Below are 20244 nucleotides of genomic sequence, written 5' to 3'. Positions count from 1 at the left end.
GGTTGCCATTTTTTAGCCATAACAGGCACGTTCTTAAAGATGAGATCCTGGCTGTTCCCCTACATGCAGTCTTTCATACTGTGAGCTCTGTGTTTGCTATGAAAAGGTGAAGAATGGGAGAGATCAGAATGCAGATCAAGGGTGTCAAGACTGAGAGTGTTGTCACTCAGCCCTTCTCCCTTCGGCTGTTCCCAGTTTTAAGCTCTGATGTAAACTGTTGGTTTAGCTGTTTTGCATTCTCTTCCCCGAATCTCCTCTTCCCATGGGACAATAAAAAACACCTGCAGCAGCACACAAAATTGACCCTATTTGAGATCCTCTTACTGCAATGTCACTGCCATTCACCTTCAGGACTTCTGTAATCTCATCTGCCTGCCCAACCCTCTTGCTTTTCTCAAAACCTCTCGTCTTGAAGGTTGTGCTGTGCACTGATTTTTAAATTACATTTTGCTCCATTTCTGCATAGTTACCAACTTACTAGTGGCTGGGGGGGAGATATAGATTGGATAGTGGGAAAAATTGATTTACTGAGTGGTCAGGCATTGGAAGAGGCTGCCCAGGGAGGTAGTGGAGTCACCATCCCTGAAGGCATTCACAAAACGTATGGACAGGGCCCTTCAGGCCATGGTTTAGGAGCAGTGGTGCTGTGGGGTCGGCGGTTGGGTCTTTTCCAACCGTTGTGATTCTATGCCTAAACCCGGACTGTGCCCAAGGTAGCGGCCTCACAGGATACCGCACACCGCTGCCTGCACACCATCCCAGTGCGGGACAGTTGTTTGCCTCGCCGGTAGAAGAGCATCTTCAAACACCCCATATCTAGCACCAGGCGGCAGCGCAGGGCCCTGGCCGCGGCGCTTTCCTCAAGCCGGGCGGGGCGGGGGCTCCGACATGGCGGAGGCTCAGCCCCGCCTCGTGCGCTGGGCGGGAAACCTGCCTGAGGGCCGGGCCGCGGCGGGGCTCGCCATGGAGGCGGCGGACGGCGAGGAGCGGTTCCTGCTCACACAGGTACGGCGGGGCTGGCTCCCCAGCCTCATGTCCAGGCCCACAGCCCCGGCCCCGCTCCTACCGTGTACTGGCTGGCCCCTAGCGCCTGCGGGGAAGGACCCGTCCGGGACAAGATGGAGCCGTGGCCGGGGCGGGGGGTGTGGAGCTCAGAAGCGGTGCTGCAGGGGGGGGCGTTGGGGTCCTTAAGCGCTCCATTCTGTTGCTTTCTTTTAAACTGTTGATAATTTACGAGTGATTGATGTCAGTGTGCAGAGGACTGACCTATCTCTGCCTTGGATCCTTGCAGAGGCTGAAGGCTGCGGTGCACTACACGGTCGGCTGCCTGTGTCAGGATGTGGCAGAAGACAAAGCCATACAGTTCAGCAAGCAAACCATCGCAACCATTTCAGAGATCACCTTCAGGCAGTGTGGTACAGAAGTTTGCAATATTATCCAGTTACTCAGGAGCAACTGCTTTAAAAAAATACCACTGGAGCTACGTGTCAGTGCTGTGTCTTGCGTTACATCTTTAAAAGTACAAGAAATAGTGATTCCGTTTTTCAGACCTAGAAAAAAAAGCATTTAAATTATGTGGAAATACCGTGTGGGCCACCTGTCTGTAGACTAGAGTGGCACGTAGTAACGAGTTAGTTATAGCCACTTCTAACATTTGCAGTTTCACCTTGTACCAGCTAGAACTGTTGTGTATTTCTCCCTAACCAAACTTAGCATCTTTGTGTTTTCTCCAGAGACCTTTGCAAAAGACCTTGAAATGTTTGCAAGGTAGGTACCAGAATACTCAATTGTTACAAAGGCTTTGGGGTTTTATAAATTCAGCTCCAGTATGTAGATAATCTTTGAAATACGTCTTGTAACTCAAGATTTAAAAGAGTTTTATTGGCTGATTAAATAATAACGGTGAATTTATGAAATAGATACTCACCTGATCTTGGAAGTTCATTTATGTGGTGCAAGTGATTGCTTAGATTAATGACTGTATGCAATTACTGAATACATTGATGCACAGCAGTAGTGGATGGTGTGGGAGTGACAGGTGCTTAGGAGCATGCCTGTGTTTCATCTGCTTGCTCCTAGCAGGTAAGGGAATATTTTAAGAAGTCAAAACTTAGTACAGTGCCCTATTGGCAAGTAAGAGGGAACGAAGCAGAGGTACTTCTGGTTGCTAAATTCTAATTGTTTTTACACAGGAGGTGTGGGAATTTTAAATACACAAATGAACATGTAAAGTAACTTTTTGTGTATTATAATTTAGTTCACTGGGTCACTATAAAGTGCATTTAGTTACAGTGTTCTGAACTATATGGCTTCTTAAACCAGTGCTGGCAAACCCCTTGAGGGATCTTTTTCACTGTTATGCAGGCATGCAAAACGGAGCACAGTCACTACAGAGGACGTGAAGCTTTTGGCTAGACGGAGCAACTCTCTGGTGAGCTTGACTGCATTTTCTGCTTTGCAACACTCTTGGACCAATTGGTTCATTCCTAAGAGCATTTGAATAAGGGCTACAGATGCTGAAGCAACCATTGCTTAAGCAACCATTGCTTAAGCAGTTTCCCTGACTTCATGATGGATGGGCACAAAGCAGTGATTTTTAATGTTTTTTTCTTACTTTTTCTCTGCCTCACTATGGGAATACAGATCAGATTGCAACTGCAGCAGCAATGTTCTGTTTGCAACAGGGCTGCTGAGGTTCCAAGTACAAAAGAGCAGCAAACGTGCATTACAGCATTGTCAGTCCTGGAAGTAAATAATTTCCTTTCTTTTAGCCTAAGGTCAGGAATAGCTTCAGTCTAGCTCACAGTGCTGACTGTCCTAACATTAATACAGGGATGATTGCCCATGTATTCTCTTGTGCTCATCTGTAGCATGTTCAGTAGACTGAAATTCACTCATCTGTTACAACATAACTGGAGATGCTTCCTTGGAGAATAACGCTTTCAATACTAAAGTGAGGGATTTTTTTCCTTCTCTCTGTGATTTGATATGAAATATGAACTTGCCTAAAGAAGGCACAATAAATGTTGGAGCTGAATGTTGTGTTCCTTCCTCAAAGGGGTGAGAGGAACCTTGCAATGTTTCTGTGCTTAGTTTGTATCTTAGCAGACTACAACTCCAGGTAAGTGCTAATGCTGCTGGAGGTAACACATTTATAGAGCCTGCTCTTGTCAGGGCATTTCAGTATTTGAGAATGTCCATCTTAGACTGAGGGCTTCATGCAAGAATTAAATCTACTTGATGTTTTTCAGCCTTTTTTTGCCATCTGTTGCTTTTTTGGCAATAAGAATTCGCTCTGTTAATTTCTTCTAAATGTTTCTCTTTAATTTCTTGTGACTAAATGAAGTTCCTGATTAGTTTATTGTTCTCAGCTAAAGTATATCACCCAGAAGAGTGAAGAGCTTGCAGCAAGTACCATGGAACAAAAGGAAAAGAAGAGAAAGAAGTCCAGTGCAGGTAAAGGAAGGAGAACCTCTGAGGAACAAGCAGCAGCTGTGACTGAAAGTGAAGATTCCAACATGGCATGATTCACCTTTCAAATGTCTCTGGCTGTTTTCTGCTACTATCCTAGAGCGACCAAAGCTCCCTTGGGAGATTCTTCTTACAGGTTAGCAACAGTTATGGTCTTTAGGTTTTCAGGTGAATATGGCTAGGTGGATTGTTTTGGTATAAAAATGAAAGGTCTGTCAGAATCCAGTCAAGCCAAAATGCCTTAATTGCTTACAAAAGGTCTCTTGTTAAAAAGAAAATACTTTAAATAAATTGTTTAAAGCAGAACAGGAACTAGAAATGGCTCTCTAATCATAATACCTCAGCATGTGCAACTCCCTCCATGCTGCCACTGAGTTTCTTCAATAATTTGATTTCCTCCTTGCTTCTATTTTTGCTTGGGTATTTAGAATATTTTAGTTTTAATAGCCATAGCTGTGACTTTTGACAATTAAAACATGTTTTGTATCATCTTTCACCTGTGACACTGCTGGTGTACAATCTTTCATTCAGTTTCTGATTTTACTGTAGTAACACCGTGGTCAGAAATGTCACCATTGCCCTCTGCTGGGTCACCAAAAGTCAGTGTAAAGACTTGAGGTCTTAGCCAAGTGACATGAGAAGGCTGCTGAAGCTCCTGTGTGGGCAGACTGTCAAGCAAGAACCTGCTTGCCAAAGACAGTCTCAAATATACAGGAAGAGAGGGAAGACTTGAACACTGGTTTTTGCTCAGCCCCTGATTCATGAGACAACCTCTTTCTTGAAGCCTTTGTTTTCTTTCTTGAAGAATATAGCTTGGGGCAGTTTCCCAAGCCTGAGTTTAGAATCATTGAGTTCTCATTTTAGTAAGGTTCATACCTTAAATACTACCCAAAGATAAAGAAGGTACCAGATGACAGAGTAGTTTTGATTGCCCTTGAGAACTTCTGGGTGTAGCCTTGCTTCTTTTTTTAAAACCCTTTTCTTGAGAGTGCACTTCCTGGGCTAATCACTCAGCTAAACATGACACAGTAAAGTAAGAGTAATGCTCTGGACTCCTTATATGTGCTCTATTTTATTCTTGCTCTTTATCTGAGCTATCAAGCAGTAGTGCATAGGGAAAAAATGCCTTTTTTAGGCTGTAACTATCCCATATTGATCAAGTAAAATCAAGTGCTGCAGTGCAGAATAAAACAGAAATGGCACAAGTGTCTCTGGTCTATTCAGGAGAGTGCCCTTGATGGCCCTTAAATCCTCCCTTTCCCCTGTCCTAAACTGTTCTACTTCCAGGGATGAGGTCTCTTTTAGAAGTCTTCTACTGATTAATACAGGCAACAAACAGAAAATGTCTTCTTGGCATACCAGTGTTTAGCTTTTTGTTTGGGTTTTTTTTATACCACCATACATTACCTGCTTTCTTGAGGTTCAGGAGCCTTTATTTACTTTAGTGGCCCCCTGGGAGATGGAGCAGCTTTTTCCTGGTGCTCTAAGGACCATTGTTGCCTTCCTACAAGAATGATCAGCATGGTCTCTCTGACTCCATCTCAGCATTGGCCTGGGAGTCAGGGCATTAGTTATGCCTAACACCGGATTGTCAAGTAGATGTGGAAAAGCCATAGGAAGGGTTTTGCCTCTTGTACAGCTTGAGGAGAATTTCCATTGCCAAGCTGAGCAAGCTGAGCTTAAAAAAAGCGAAAGCATGGCAGCTTTGAGCAGCACTGAAAAACTGGTTTCTAATGGAGAGAGTGGTGATGACAAGCTGAGGCTTATGCCTTGCTGACAGCTCCTCTGCTCAATGCTTGCTGTTTCACTTGGCACCCAGTGTAATTAGCTTGGAGTGCAATAGAGCATGCTTCAAAACCTGCTCATGCACAGCCCAAGAGGCTGCTCCACAGTATCACAGAATGTGAGGACTTGGAAGGGACCTCCAATCTCGAGTCCAGTGCGCCTGCCAGAGCCAGACACAGTATTCCAGATGTGGTTTCCCCAGGGCAGAGTAGAGGGGAAGGAGAACCTCTCTTGACCTACTAACCACAGCCCTTCTAATCCATCCCAGTATGCCATCGGCCTTCTTGACCACGGGGGCATACTGCTGGCTCCCGGTCATCCTGTTGTCCACCAGGACCTCTAGGTCCCTTTCCCCTATGCTGCTCTCCAACAGGTCAGTCCCCAGCCTGTACCAGTTCATGGGTTTGTTCTTTCCCAGATGCAAGACTCTGCCTTTGCCCTTACTGGATTTCATTCCATTTCTCCCAACCCAGCTCTTCAGCCTGCCCAGGTCAGGCTGAATGGCAGCAGTGTGCTGCATCAGCCACTCTGCCCAGTTTGGAGTCATCAGCAAACTTGCTGACAGTGCCCTCTGCCCTCATCCAGGCTGCTGATGAATATATTGAACACTTCTGGTCTCATCTTCCTCAAGAACAGCCAAGACAAATTTCCTTTCACAAAAGCATAAGCTTGTTAGGGACACATTTTGAAACCAAGTAATCAATGCAGGTAATGAAAGCCCAAGGGAAGGAGCAGGCATCCTGTCTGCTAATGCATTGGTTGTACCTTTATTGTTTCACCTCGGTCACTAACAGTTCAGTGGTGCAAGGTTACCATACACAGATATCTGCATTGCACACCTAAGGCTATACAGCAAATGGATCAGAATTAGTACAAATACATGAACTATATTTACATTTTGTATACTCAAGCTCCAAATATCAGATATATTTACAAAATAAAATAAGAAAATGAAACCTGAAATTAATGTACAGTGTTGCTGATACACTCCTTCGCCGGGATGAAATCAGTTTGCAAAGAGATTTGTTCAAGAAGGCCACTTATACAGCATATACCTTGTGTACAGAGATTCCACAGGGAAATGGAGACCAAAATGAAAACCCAAAGCATGCGTTTCAGTGCAGCAGCAGGTCTGCTGGCCAAACCAAAGGGCCTTCATCAACTGCACATGAAGAATGAACAAACAGAGTGGAAAATTAACAATTGATTCTGGGAAGTGCTGATCATTCAAGACCCCCTCTGCTTCTAGCCCCATGGTTCAAGGCAAGCAAGAGGTAGTTCAGTGCTGCTCAGGATCGGGCCACTAATTTAGCAACACCAAGAACTGAAGACTTAGGACCTCCATACCCTCAGTTTTCTGAAAACACAGCTAAGCCTGTGAATTTAAAACCTGTTCCAGTAGCATTGGACACAACCATCTGGTTAGTGTAGGACTGGTTTTGATTTTGAATACTTAAGAGTGCATAAATGGCCTTCTGAACAAAAGAGAGTCAATCCTGCTCTTGAAGAGCTGATGTTTTTAAACAAGGAAGCACAAAATTAATACATTCCTGCTAGATACAGTACAGTTCAGACCACATGTTGGGGTTATTGACCACAATGGAGAGATGCAACGCACATGTTGGAGCCCCTTGTTGAAGTACGTTCAGCAAACCGTTCCAGAGCAGCATCAGCTTCCTTCCTCTAAACTGCAGATTAAGAGCTGCATCTTCAACAGAAACACCCCCCCCCACGTCTAAACAAACACAAACTAAGGCTGTGCAAGGTACCAGACAGATGCGTATGCAGAGGCAGGGTTAGCTGATTGTATAGTACCAGTGGGTGTTACTCCAAAGCTAATCCTTTCTTAGCTAATATTCAATTAATTACAGATGTATAAATATACATTACATGAAATTAAATCCCTGTAAATTAGATAACAAGCAGCAAAAAGTGAAGTCTTTGCTTTGAAATACTTTGCTTATCAGTAGTAAGGACTATTAGACACTGACCAACAAACCCAAACCTTTTCTCAATGGTTTGGAAGTAATATTCCCCTTCCCTTTTGCATCCAGAATATAGGAATCTTTAAAAAGGTACTTAAAGTGCAGCTCCAAAATACAGTAGAGGAGGTTTGGTTTAATTTCAAAATATCGACAAAGCTCCAACACCAACAACTTGGCTTCAGTGGACAAAAAAACCTGATCATTTTCTCCTTCCGTTTAGCAGGGAACATAAAACCCCCAAACCACAGCAATTTCACACCACTCCCTCAAAGAAATGCCTGTGAGGTTTGCTGTGCTTAGTGGGCTGGCTGGCCCACAGCAGGATTCCTGGTCTGCAACAGCTGAGTCCCAGGAGCTGGCTGACTCCAGGACTTCACCTCCAGGCAGCAGGTAACCAACAGGGTTTAAATGTCCAGGGAAGGCAGCTTAGCACATTTTCCCCTTCTTGTTCTTTGTAGCATGTTGGGCTAGCACAAAAAAGCTTTAAAGTGAATGGAATCTAGTTTGGGAGTTTTGTTTGTTGGGGTTTCAGTTTGTTTTTAATTTATTTTTGTTGTTGTTATCCTTTTAAAGAAAACTTGAGCTGATTTCAGTCCCCAGTTTTAAGTAGGAAAACTGATGTCTCAAAGTAGGCTTAAATAATTGATGACAGCCTAAAACCAGCAATGCCCAATCGAACTCCACACAACAAGAACCTATTTTGTCACAGATACTGATGCTTAAAAACAGCATTTTGCTCTTCTGATGATCTGTTAGCTACACAGACATCTAGTCACCGGAAGTCTTTAGACTGAAGAGTTACATATATGCAACACAGCTGTAACATTTGCAGCTCTGCATAAAACAAGCATCTGTCTCTTCCTGCTTTTGAAGGAAGATCCCTTAGCCATGTCTCTATGCAAGACACCTTCTTAGCTCATTTTATGGCTTGTCCAAAGCAAAGACTTAGCAAACTAGTTTTCTTCTATTTGGAAAAAAAAAAAATTAAAATGCTCTCACAGTGTGTCCCAAAATACCACCACCTAAGTTGCTCCCCAAACTGATTCCATCTTTCTAAACAGTGGTGATGGCAGCAACAACTTAGTGCTTACAATTAACCTAATTCTTAAGATGGGCTTAGCTCAGCTTGGGGAGCTCTCTGCAGCACCAGCACACTGGAAGGGCATTATCATCCATTGCATAACAAAGAAACAGCATCACTGTATTAAGAGACATATACAATTAAACAAGACAAAACAAGAGAAAAATAAGAACAAAAAAACATTCCTATTACACTCCTGGGTCCCCAGGATGCTCCCTCCCTCTGGTTTCCAGTTCTGAAATACATCTGAGGACCACAGCAGACAGCACAAGCACATGATGTAGCTTGAGCACTAGCTCAGAACATGTAAAAATACCTCCTAGCAAGGGTCAGACTCCACCTCCCCACTCCTCTGCCAACCATGCTTTCAGGAGGTCTCCCTATGCATTGCACTTCACTGAAGAATGAAAACCCCACAAAGCTTATGCCAGTCCCATGTCCACTTCCGGTCACAGAATTCCCAGTGGATGGCATGACCTGCCGATGGGGGAGCTGAATCAAAATGACCTTCTTGACCTGGAGTGTACCTAGATGTGCCTACTGGACCAAACCCTTTTACCTCTCCCCTTTGAGAGGTCAGAACCTCAGGATGAAATTCCTGTACGTTCCCTGGGATCACAGCAAGCCCTAGCAGTGCCCAAGGTTAGTCAAGAATAGCACAGCAGGCTGAAACATAGTAAAAGAAAACAAACCAAGCCCCCAACCTCCATGAAAACCTAACTAAGAACGGTGAGTTCACTTCTCAGAAAGGAAATTATTTTCTTCTTTCCCTTTTTTGGGGCAAGGACCAAAACTCTGGCCCTTGTAGGTCAAGAACTACTACCCAGGTGATCTCCAATCATTACACTTCACTGACCAGGACTTGATCTGTCCTCCAGGAAGGATTAATTCTTAAGTTATAACTAACTAGGGGGTTCTGGCTGCTGAAAATTGTAGCAGGGAAATTAGAAGACATTCAACAGTTATTCCAAAAGGATGTGACAGTGTCCTGCTGTTCCCTGGAGGACACTGCAAGTGCCAGGTCTAGGAAGTGTATTGTATCCAGAGGATGCCTTCCCTTGAACAGATGGGATCTCAGGATCACAGATAAGGGGTGCACGCACAAATCAGGCCTTCCAGAGCGATGCCGTAGAGCAGCCTGTCTTCAGCTACCAGAGACAACTCTAAACCTCTTCCAAGAGAGAACTCGAGGTCAGGACTGAAAGCAGCACGAGGAGACGCTGCCCTCTTGTGGTGGTCTCCTGAAAGCGCTCCAGGAAACCAACCACTCTGTCCTGTCTCATATCAACACCTTCCCATCTGTCAAATATGAAGCTGGGCATCTAAAACTTTAGGGATTATACCTAGGATTTCAGCGATGTGGCTTATTTTTCCTCAGCACAGGTTCTGCCTCCTCGGCTCAGTTCAGAGGCAGAGCAGTGAGTGCTAATGTTCTGGGAAAGAGTTAAAGCCAACCACTGTTCACCTGCAACCACACAGCAAGAGTCTGAAGGAAGATTGTTCTAGCCAGGCCTTCTTGGTTTGTTCCCTATCTTTTTCCAGCTCATAGATTAGCCTGTTTGACCCTGAAAAAATCAAAACCTTGCACCAAGTCCAAAATCCAGTCTGCCCAGACAGATATGTCCAATATCAGCTTTCAACAGAGTTTAAATGGGAGGTTGGATCCAGAAAGCCTGAGGAGCTATTGCAGTTCCTGGCTGGGTAATGCCTATGTAGAAGAATTTATCTTTCCCTGGCACTAGAACTTTGCCCTGAGGGAACCAATGACTACTGCCAAGTCACAAACTGAATTAAAAACTTGCAGCAGTCCAGACAGACAACAATGGACAGTGGGACAGATACCAAAAGGTCAGTTGGAATGGGAATACAATTGTTATAATAAAAAATAAATAACTTTTTTTTTTTCCTTTTCAGAGTCGTGCATAATCACTTTTTTTTTCTTTTTTTTTGTTTTTCTCTTTTTGTTTGGCCACATGCTACTAGTATGATTCTCAGTACAAGTGAAAAGAAACTAAGCAGGGTTAGAATACCCAGAAAATGTGCTGAAGGAGCTGGGAAGGTAGGGGATGTTAAGCCACAGGATTACATACAAGAGAAACTGTCAAGAATCACAAAGAGAAAACGAGAGGTAACACTTTATCTACTAGAAGTGAGTTAGGGAGAACAGATGAGAACATCACATGGACTCAGTACTTCAGCTGGCCCGTGCGTCTTCGAGCCAGTTTTGACCTGCACAAGAAACAAACAAAAAGAAATTGTTGAATTCTGGAAGTTTATTTTAGTGCCCTCCCCAGTTTGTCTTTTCAAAATTCCTTTGGCACGATCCCAGTTTACTCCACATGTTTAGAAAGTAAAACAAATCAAGGGCTGTCATGAGAAAGACTTCTCACTTCTGCTGTGCTCCTTTAAAGGAGGACAAGATCTCTTATGGACTGCACTGTTACTGGTTTTTAATTACTTTTTTTAACTGAAAGGAAGAGCTACTGGAGCATAATAAGATCTCTCCAGCAAGCAGGGAATGTCTGTGATCTGTTTAAGGTAAAGCTTCTAGAGAAGTTCAAAAAAGGGAAGGAAATGAGAATTTCTTCTTTAGCTCACAATCCAGAAAATGAAAGGGCAGCCCAGAACTGCCTGTGCAGAGGCAACCCAAGGAAAGCTTCCTGTGGGCTCCAAAGGCCATGAAGCATAACATGAAGCACAGCACACATGTTCAAACTGGATACACCTGCTAAAAATGCCACAAGCCAAAGCAACAGCCACTGAAATACAGGGCTCGGTTGATCCTGTTTCTATTGCTGCCTACTTCCCTTCCCTCCTTCAGTTCACTCATCTTGTCAAGTTCTTCAGAACAAGACTACATTCTGTGACTTTCTGCCTCCTTGCCTCTCTCACCACCTTCCTGCGTTGCAGCACTGCCTGCCCACGAGCTGCCTCTTACCGTATTGTGCCAGCAAGGAGTGGGTTGAAGGCATATAACCAATCATTCATGTCCTTGTCATTGATGGCCTGCAGCAGGACCCCACGATGCTTTGTGCACACACCAAATGTGTTGGGTGTCTGGAACAGTTAAGGACAATTCAAAATACTGAAGCCTACAAGCACAGAAGCTGATGATTGTTTCTCCTCCAAGTCACATTCCTAAACTCCACAAGACCTGAGGTCTTTCATTTACATTTCACTGGTCATTTCCAGGATTTTACTACAGGGACATCTCCTACAAAATACATTTTAACTCATGAGTGTGGACTTCAAGAGCTGCTGATCTGGACCAGTAAAGTTAATTTGATTCCCTGCAGGATGTTTGTGTATGTTGATTAGATTTGGTTTTTTAAACAAACAAAACAAAACACCCCCCCCCAATACCACCCAAATGAAACTCCAAACCTGAAGCACACAGATTGATGGTACTACCATGTGCCCATAAAAACAAACACAGTGCTAACAGCAGTCAGTCTGTTGTACAGCTGTGTTCAGGGTTTCTGATGTTTTGGACAAACTGGATACTTTGTGGGTAGAATCATCAGATGCCAAACATTCTCCAAGACACAGACGTACTCTCCTCAGATCAGAGATGACACACAGAGTATGGATTGTAATATATATATACATATAAAAATAACTACCTGTAATATATATATGTATGTATATATCTATATCTATATCTATATATATATATAAATAACTACCTGTAATGCTCCTGCTCTATGGGTAAATAAACAGCTCTCAGACTGACCTTTACCATTGCCTGCTGATCCTCACTGTACTCCACCTGAGCTGTGGATAAGTTTATGATTCCTCTCTCCACAGGATCTTTGTCGCTGTTGTAAATAAAAACATAGGGACGGCGAACCACCACAAAGTGCTTGGCCCAGGAGCTGGAAAGTGGCTCCTTGAAGTGGAGGTATCCTTTCTTTGAGACCACAGAGCTGGAAACAGACAAACCAAACCCACAAGTTAACAGCAATACATTTTGCCCTAAACAAGGCACCCAATGAGCATCCCTATTAACTTCAAAACACTGTGTAAGACATTTGGTCCTGAATACATTTTGTCTGCACCAGGATTACGAAGAAGTCCCCTTAGAGTCGAAATGTGTCTTCAAGAACTATGCGAAAGTCTGACAGAAAGAGAACCTACAATGCTGTCTACTTCAGTGAGCTTCAGCCACGTTTTGGATGCTAACAGACATTATATTTTAAGACACACAAATCCTGTTCATTAAGCAGATGCAGGGAATGAGTGCCACAGAGATGAATTATCAACACAACCTTCACTAATCTTGCCTCCATCATACAGGACTCTCCAGTTTTGCTGTCATCTGTCTAATTTACCTTCCTCAAATGAGGCAAAGAAACTATAAATCCCAGAAAGTCTTTATGACAGCTCAGGAATCCACAATCACACAACAGAGAACTTACCCTGGTCTGATTTCCTCAATATCAGGAACAAGATTTAGGAATTCATTCTTTCCAGCTCTGGCAAGATAGGAAGATTCCACTGCAGGAATTATCTGGAATTGTTCAACTTCATGGCAGGGACTGGAGGCACGAGAATTTGCTTCTGGTGTCCTTTAAAAAAAGGCAGAGAAGGAAAAGTAAATCACAAAAAAGCCAAACAATTGAGGCAATGGAAGTTTAGTGCATCCACAACCTAGGCTGTCTTACAAGCTTCATCCTCCAGTCCACATTTTTTGTATGACATCTCTTTGGGATCTCTGTACAATATCAAATAGCACTTCCCTTGGAACAGAACTTGTAATAACTGCAAGTAAGTTGTTTTCCCACTAGTTCTCCCTTGTTTCTTTTGCCCAACACTCACAACACGGACATCTGTCTTACTATGGTGTGATGTACAATGGACTCTCAAAGATGCTGAGGTGAGAAGGCACAAATTAAGTGCCTTTCACTGAGTAGTTATTCCTTGTTTTGTGAGAAGTTATCTTCTACAGATACAGCTGAGAAAGGTAAACACATATTTCTGGCCAAACTGGTCTGTTCTGTGTTGTTGTTAGTAGGTTTTTTTAACAGACCTCTGAAAAACACTTGTGGACTGACACGTTGAAGAGACACTGGTCACTGGAATGACAAGTGTCTGTTCTTTCAGTACAGAGGGAAAAAAACAAACCTTCAAAATAAGAAAACAGGGAAACATGATTGTGCAGAGTGATTGGACAAGCTCAGACAAGGGGATTGTGCAGAGACATATTTGAAAGCAGGCAAAAGGAAGAAAGAGGGAGGGGAAAAAGAAGTCAGAAAACATAGCAAAGAGATTTGTGAAGCCCTGAGAAGCCTTGTTTTAACAGTGATACTCTCTACTTACTTCTGATCAATTGAATTGCACCTTGAATCCACCAGGGAAGGGCAGGTAGATGAAGGTGTGAGGGTAGCGCTGCTGAAACTCGACACTGACGGGTCCCGCCCGATGGGAGAAATATCTGACAGCTGCCAGACAATGCAGGCAAAACGTTAGAGAAGGTTCTGTAGCTGCTGCTCAGCCCTGGCCATAAGATGGCAGTCAGCATGAAGGGGCTCAGGTAACACAAAGCTGTTTCTATCAGCTAGTGCCCTGCTCAGCTGTCAAGCTTTTGACATGACCATCACAAACCTATCTGGGGGTGAAAACACAATGGTACTGCTGTAGGCACAGCTCCTTATTATTGTCCTACACTTCTGGTTGTTCACACCCTGATATGCCCAAAAGAATACTGAACTATCCAGTTTGCAACTTGGTGTCCACTGTGCCTACAGTCCAGAGTTTTTAAAATACCCAATTTCTGCTTTTACATGGAGAAAAGTGTATGTAGGGAAAGGCAGCAGAGCACTTCCAGTCTGCTAATAAGCTAGAAACTATCCTACAGTTCAAGTTCACACCACTACCTCCTGGAATAGTCTTTGGAACCTGCTGCTGAACAGCCAGATGATTCCAACAGACTGAAAATAAACTAATATGAAAAGTCTTGTCTTTTCATAACATCAGCAGGACATTACAGAATTGCAGAACTGTTTCAGTTGGAGACCTCTAAGATCATAGAGCCCAACTGTACTACACAGGTACTACAGGTAAGTACTACTGAGGAGTGTGTTGTATGGCATCAAATACTCACCTTACAGTCACTGATGCTGTTGTACACCTGATTAAATTCCCGGTTGAAGGTGTGAGTAAGAAGCTGCAGACACTAAGGTTGGGGGGAAAAAACATTAAACAACACAAAGAATTTTACATTGAGATTTTCAGGGCAATATGAACACAGGAGGAAATTTGCCAAGACACACTTGGCAGCTCATGTGAGAGCAATAACCAAACACTAAACTGCTGTGAAAAATCCCAGAGGGGAATAATCAATTTCTTTGTTAAACTGGCAAGTTACCTTTACAGAGCTACTAAGGGATGGGAATGAGGTGCAGCCATAGCACAAACCTAGCCACCAGGACTGGCTAGTGAGAATGGATCATTCACTAGAGAGCATATCAAAATGAAACTCACACAATACTGGACATGGATCATGCTATCTGAGAAGCTCATCACTGATTTATAATCATCTTTGGCACCTCAATTTAGAGCCATGATGCTTTTCCCCCTCCATACCTTGGTGGCCAGCTCTTTCTCCCGATCCACCAGGCTCTCTATATCTGCAGAGTCATAGCCACTGCTCTCACTGGGTGTCACAGCACTCTCAAATGTTGTAGTTGACATCTGTGAGGAAATGCTGGTAGAGGTACTGAGGGTTCCACTGCTCAGACTGGGAGACAATGAGTCACTCAGGGACTTGGGGATGCTGTCACCAAGCTTTTCACGGAGCAGAAGAAAATGTCGGGTTTTTTCCACCTAGTAAGAAAAGAAATCAGAATCAAATGCTCCAGAATGTTGCCTGTTTGGTTCCATTTAAGGAATTCTTATGTGTTCTTTTAAGATTTGTACCAGCAAATGTTTTCCCCAGGGAGGGGAGTTTACAGTGGCACCACAAGTTGACTAACACTGAGATTCTGAGCTGAAGATTCTGCTCTGCAGCCAGACACACACTTTCTGTCTTCTCTGTTTTTGAGAATTTATTTCAGTCTTGACTTAGAGAACAAACTCCCATTTGGGAACCCATTCAGCTCAGAAGGTCTCACAGTGGGTAGACTAAAGGCAGGTTCACAGGTACAGTTGTGCTTTTTCTTCAACTTCCCTCAAAGTCTTTACTCACCTCATGCAGCAGTTCCAGTTTCTCCAGTTCCCACTGATGCTCTAAAATGAGGCTGTCACCCCTGGGCCTCCAACCTGCCAGATTCTCTTCTCCTCGCACATATGCCACAGATGTATCTAGGACTTTCCTCCTCCTCCTCTGCATTCCTGAGTAGTAAAACCCAACATAAGGCATGTTAAAAAAATAGCCACTAAGAAATAATTAACCAGTCTGGTGAAAAATAACCCTTCTGCTGGCTGGCAATACACAAAGCAATGATTTCATTGACAGCAATCACATCTAAACTAGATTTGATTTAATCCTGCTTTATGACTTCATTCAGACATTTACTGTCGACCACGATACAATGCAAACTCCTGTTCAGTCTCATTCAATGCAAGAACTCCAAATGCTAGGTCTGAGAGGGAAAGTATACTGATACTACATGACCTTCATTCCTTCCAAGTTATCAACCTTGCATCAGCTATCAGCAATATCTTCAAAAGACCAAGAGAAAACTCTGTTGCTGCAAAACCAAATCTCAGATGTGTTAGTTCTGAGCCATGTGTTATCCCTGCCAAGTCTCTGATTCAGGTACATGCCCAGTTCCCTGCTATACCTGTGTCAGAAAACGCAAAGTTTTCAGTGAATCCTAGGTTCACTGATGGCAAATGCAGACCCAAGTGGAAAGTAAGAGCCTGTGTAAGCGTTTTATGCAACAGCAATATTCCATTGCTCCTGTGAAACACAGGAACTGTTTCTCATCCAGACAAAAATGTTCACTCCATTCTGCCTAAGAAATTTTCTGCAATATTTCATTCACAGCATTTTTGTCACCTGCACATCCAGCCACTGCTCACCTGGACTTCCTGTGTCTGCCATTTTGCATAAACTCAGTTCATAGATGCCAGTTACTCGATTGCTGTTCACAAGAAACCAGAGGGGGAAGAAAACCCAAGTATTACTTTCAGAAATAAAGTGAACTAGCTTTACTTTAGTGGTCCCCAAATTAGAAGCTTAAGTAGAGTTGTTAATTAGAACTACATCTGAATTCTCATCTTGAATCAGAATAGCCAGGACAGACTGCAAGATCCCTAAAAAGGGCACTTTCTCCATGTTTCCCCCCACCCCCCATTAGCCTCAGAGAGCAGCTGCTGCAGTAAATTCCAGGCCAGGATCATCTATGTGCAAGCTTGAGAAATGGATCTCTCTTCCCAGCTGTGGAGTCAGAAAGCTGGAAAAAGGGTCAGTAAAGAGAGAAACCATCAGAATTTCACTGAAATACATGCATGAAACAATGTTCAAACCAGACTGGAGAACTGTAACAATGCAGACTTTCGAGGAAGAAAGAAAGAAAACTATGTTCCATTCTCCCCATGCCCTCCAAGAGGACAAGCAGATGCTGACATAAACCATTGATACCAAACCTGGTAACTGAACTTACGAATCTGGAGATTTGGAGTAGCCACTGCCAAAGAGATTGCGCAGTGATCGCGGTGGGGAGATCTTGGCATCTCGTGAGTAGAAGACCATACAAACATCCTTTGTTATAACAGCAGGCTGGATGCAGTGGTCAAGCTAAGAGGAAAACAGGAGTGAGTGAGTGGCTGCAGAAAGCCATGCCAAGTTAGTGAGCTGCCCTTTGTCAGTGGTACAGCTTTTTGAAGTTTGTCCTTGTTTGGGTCTTTGGTGAAGGGCTTTCACTTGTGTTTCTGTGAAAGAGAACTGCCACATTTCTTGATACATCTTGTAGGTGAAATTATTTGTACTACACAAAACAACAGTGTCTTGCGCACAAAGCCAAGAGCTAGGCCAGTGTTTGCAACACCTGTAGTACTTACAAAGCAATGCCCCCTGATTTCAGTGGATTTTCAGATGCAAAGGTAGATAAATGAGACACAGAAAGGTAAGGAGATCAGCACTTTCATTTCACATTTGTTGCAGGGCAATAATATCTCAACATCAAGATGTTAACTGTGAATAAATTATTCCACTCTGTTCTCAGAAAATGAATAAAGGCTTTCACTGGCTTCAGGACTCCAAGTCACTTAGTCCAGTGGGTACACACTTTCTGCTGCCTCAGTTATACCTGGGTCACAAGTAAAAAGGTCTTTTACCTCCAGGTAAGCAGAAAGGGTCATATAGATCTTCTCTCCATATGGTGTCACTCGATTGAGGAGAAGAGAGTTGTGCAAGGAGCTGTCCCAGACTGCTTCAAACCGATAGAAAGTTCTGGAAAAAAAGCACAGTAAATGCTCAATAGGAAGAGTTCCTCTGTATCCCTCTCCTGGGTCACTGTAAAGCCATCCCCTCTTGCCATTATCCCTTATGACTCTAGGTGGCTTAGATAAATACTTGAGGAAAGACCTTCTTTTCTTTCCCAAGATTACTTACTTTTGCCTCAAATAGTGAGGTCTGAGAAACCACTGCCTGTTAGAAAAGACTAATCTAAAACAGCAAGGATGGAATACAGAGGAGAACAAAAGCTGTCACGACACCACAGGAAGTCAGCACTGAAGAACAGCGTTTCTAAACAAAGAGAATTCCTCTCTATTGTTTCAGGTGCAGTTCAGCCCAGCTGGACCAAAGTGCAGGGGAAGATTCTGTTTTACAAGCAACACATTCTGTTTTATAAGCAACACACATTCTACCCCATATTTTAGGACTAACATATAGCAACAGAGGAGATCCTTCTAATATTTAGTCTTAAAAAACCAGTAGCTTCCAGCAGTAAATAAGAATGATAGGAAGGGATAAGCCCTATAGACAAGTGGTAAGAGATTTCTTTCTAGGTCCCTACTAGCTTCAAGTAATGACTTGCAGATCTAACACAAACTTTTTCTTAGAAGTTTCTTCAGTTTGATGTATGGAAAGAGGAGCTGAAGACTCCCACAGTTCATCTGTTCAAGTAAAAAAGTGAGAGACAGCATCATACACAGAACAGCTACATCATCAGATACTCTAACAGAGGCTTAGGGAAATGAGCTTTCTCCTTTTCCTCTGGAAAGAAGTCCTAGAGCCTCATTGAGGAATACAGCATGCTTTCCTACACTGGTAACAGAAAAAAGAAGATATTAATTCTTCATTACCTCAACATAATTTCCCTCCCAAATCCTCTCATTGCTGAGGTTTTCTGTCCCATTTTGAATCCAGTGACGTGGTGCTAAAGGCATGTGGCATTATTTTTTTAAAACAAGGTGTGTTTCTAAAGAGCTTCTGTACTAATGCCCAAGGCCAATTCAGAAAAGGAGAAATTTAAACTAAAGACAAGTGACAAAAAGCAGGGTGGAGGTGGAACAAAGAAATAAAACCCAAAACAAAGCAAAGAGAAACATGAAACAGCTTGAGAGCAGACTTACCATAGGCAAAAAAGTTCTGATCTCAAATAGAGTTCCCCAAAATCCCCTTCTGATACCAATTGCAGATGATACATTGAGAGACCATTAAGTGCAGTCAAGTAATGCAGCTTGAGAATGCTGCCAAATACTGTCTGCACTTGAAGGAGTGCATGTAGAAATTCTAAATGTTTTCCTTCTACTAAAAATGCTACAGAGCAACACATTCTAGAATTGGCAACTTCTAAAGCACTGCAGTGTAATAATCCTTACCTGAGTTAGATCAGGCAAACAGCACAGGTTGTTCTCTAACCCTTTACAAATCTGTGTGGAGTCCCTATGTTTTAATCTTTAATCATGAGTAATTTTTTTAAGCCTTTAGCAAGCTCCAGATCTACTCTTTGGGTATCAAAACCTGGTTCTCCAATGATGGGAAAAAGCCCATGCAGCTAGCCCCTGACCCAGCTCTGCACTATTTGCCAGAGAACACAGGTGTGAATGTTCCTCAGTGCAGCATTAAAGGTCACTCATTTAGTACATGATTTTAGCATGAACACCAAGCTGAAGTCAAGCACAGCTTCGAGACAGTTACTCCACCGGGTTTTTTAAATATACAAAGTCTTGCCTGTCCAAAGCAGAACTTGCTAGAATAGTCATAGTGGGAGAAAAAAAGCAGAAGCAAGCAAACATCTTTTGACATAGCTAATAGCACAAGGAGGGGAATGGAGCACAGAACAAGCAAAGCATGGAAAACAGGAGAAACAGGCACCAACATGTAGTTAGAACTGATTTGTATGTGGATTCAGTATTAGTGAAAGCTGGTGAACTGGGAGCACTGAAGGCTTAACATCTTCTCTTTTTTCCAAGAGGCAGAACACAGCAAGCAGAGTGCAAACTGTCTCAGATTGTGCAGCCATCATGCTGGGCTGTGATCCAGTATGGAAGGTGAGAGAGGAATCCAGTCTCAGCAGCTACTACACGTCTCACTTCTCTGCCAACTGGTACACTAAGAACTAGCAACCACATGGTTAAATTTCAGATGCAAATCCAACCTAACAACAGAGGTTGAATGCCAGTCACTGGGCAGTCACTGCTTTTTTGTTCTGTGCAACTCTGAGCTGGAATTTCAAGTAACTGAATCATTCAGTCCTTGACTTGGTACTTCAAACATGGCAAGCACTGCAGAGTCAGGGTCAGTGAAAAATTCCAAATTGAGTTCTTTGATGAAGAACAAAGGAAGAAAATAACAAGGACTACAAACAGGGACTGTATTTTGCTGGCACATTTTGAGAATCAGGAAGACTGAAGGAAAGAAGCTACCTGTTATGTGTGAAGGAAGATTTACCTTCACAAGTCTCCCACTGAGCTGTACCTGAATAAATCCCTGACACAAAGGAGGGGGAGAAGGAGGTATACTAGGTC

At 43.1% G+C, this 20244-nt stretch overlaps 2 protein-coding genes across 3 annotated transcripts in view; one reads left to right on the top strand and one right to left on the bottom strand.

The window, feature by feature from the left end:
* The first annotated feature begins 963 nt into the window (after positions 1-963).
* CENPS (centromere protein S) lies at positions 964-3527 on the top strand. Its single transcript, XM_054394939.1, has 5 exons — positions 964-1005; positions 1292-1415; positions 1734-1767; positions 2365-2431; positions 3372-3527. The coding sequence occupies exons 1-5, from the start codon at positions 964-966 to the stop codon at positions 3525-3527; spliced, it is 423 nt and encodes a 140-aa protein (XP_054250914.1).
* Positions 3528-10180: 6653 nt separating this feature from the next.
* The window catches only part of KIF1B (kinesin family member 1B), an 80668-nt gene continuing 70604 nt past the window's right edge, over positions 10181-20244 (bottom strand). For both annotated transcript variants that reach the window (XM_054395121.1, XM_054395122.1), the window contains 11 exons: positions 17605-17719; positions 16932-17065; positions 16348-16409; positions 15509-15654; positions 14908-15147; positions 14426-14497; positions 13642-13763; positions 12741-12890; positions 12056-12248; positions 11261-11379; positions 10181-10551 (listed from right to left, as the gene is read on the bottom strand). In XM_054395121.1, the coding sequence (XP_054251096.1) occupies positions 10509-10551; positions 11261-11379; positions 12056-12248; positions 12741-12890; positions 13642-13763; positions 14426-14497; positions 14908-15147; positions 15509-15654; positions 16348-16409; positions 16932-17065; positions 17605-17719 (1396 nt within the window). In that variant the 3' untranslated portion in view covers positions 10181-10508. The remainder of the gene's footprint in view (positions 10552-11260; positions 11380-12055; positions 12249-12740; positions 12891-13641; positions 13764-14425; positions 14498-14907; positions 15148-15508; positions 15655-16347; positions 16410-16931; positions 17066-17604; positions 17720-20244) is intronic.

Source organism: Indicator indicator, chromosome 32 (genome assembly GCF_027791375.1).
Source record: "Indicator indicator isolate 239-I01 chromosome 32, UM_Iind_1.1, whole genome shotgun sequence".
NCBI lineage: Eukaryota > Metazoa > Chordata > Aves > Piciformes > Indicatoridae > Indicator > Indicator indicator.
The sequence above is the reverse complement of the archived record's forward strand: the minus strand, read 5'-3'. Positions and strand labels throughout refer to the sequence as shown.

What these genes read in the sequence shown, in the direction of transcription:
- CENPS (XM_054394939.1), top strand. Translation starts at nt 964, where the DNA reads ATGGAGGCGGCGGACGGCGAGGAGCGGTTCCTGCTCACACAG. An exon ending in GATCACCTTCAGGCAGTGTG is followed by an intron (nt 1,416 to 1,733) that starts GTACAGAAGTTT and finishes TGTTTTCTCCAG; the next exon opens with AGACCTTTGCAAAAGACCTT. An exon ending in CTAGACGGAGCAACTCTCTG is followed by an intron (nt 2,432 to 3,371) that starts GTGAGCTTGACT and finishes TATTGTTCTCAG; the next exon opens with CTAAAGTATATCACCCAGAA.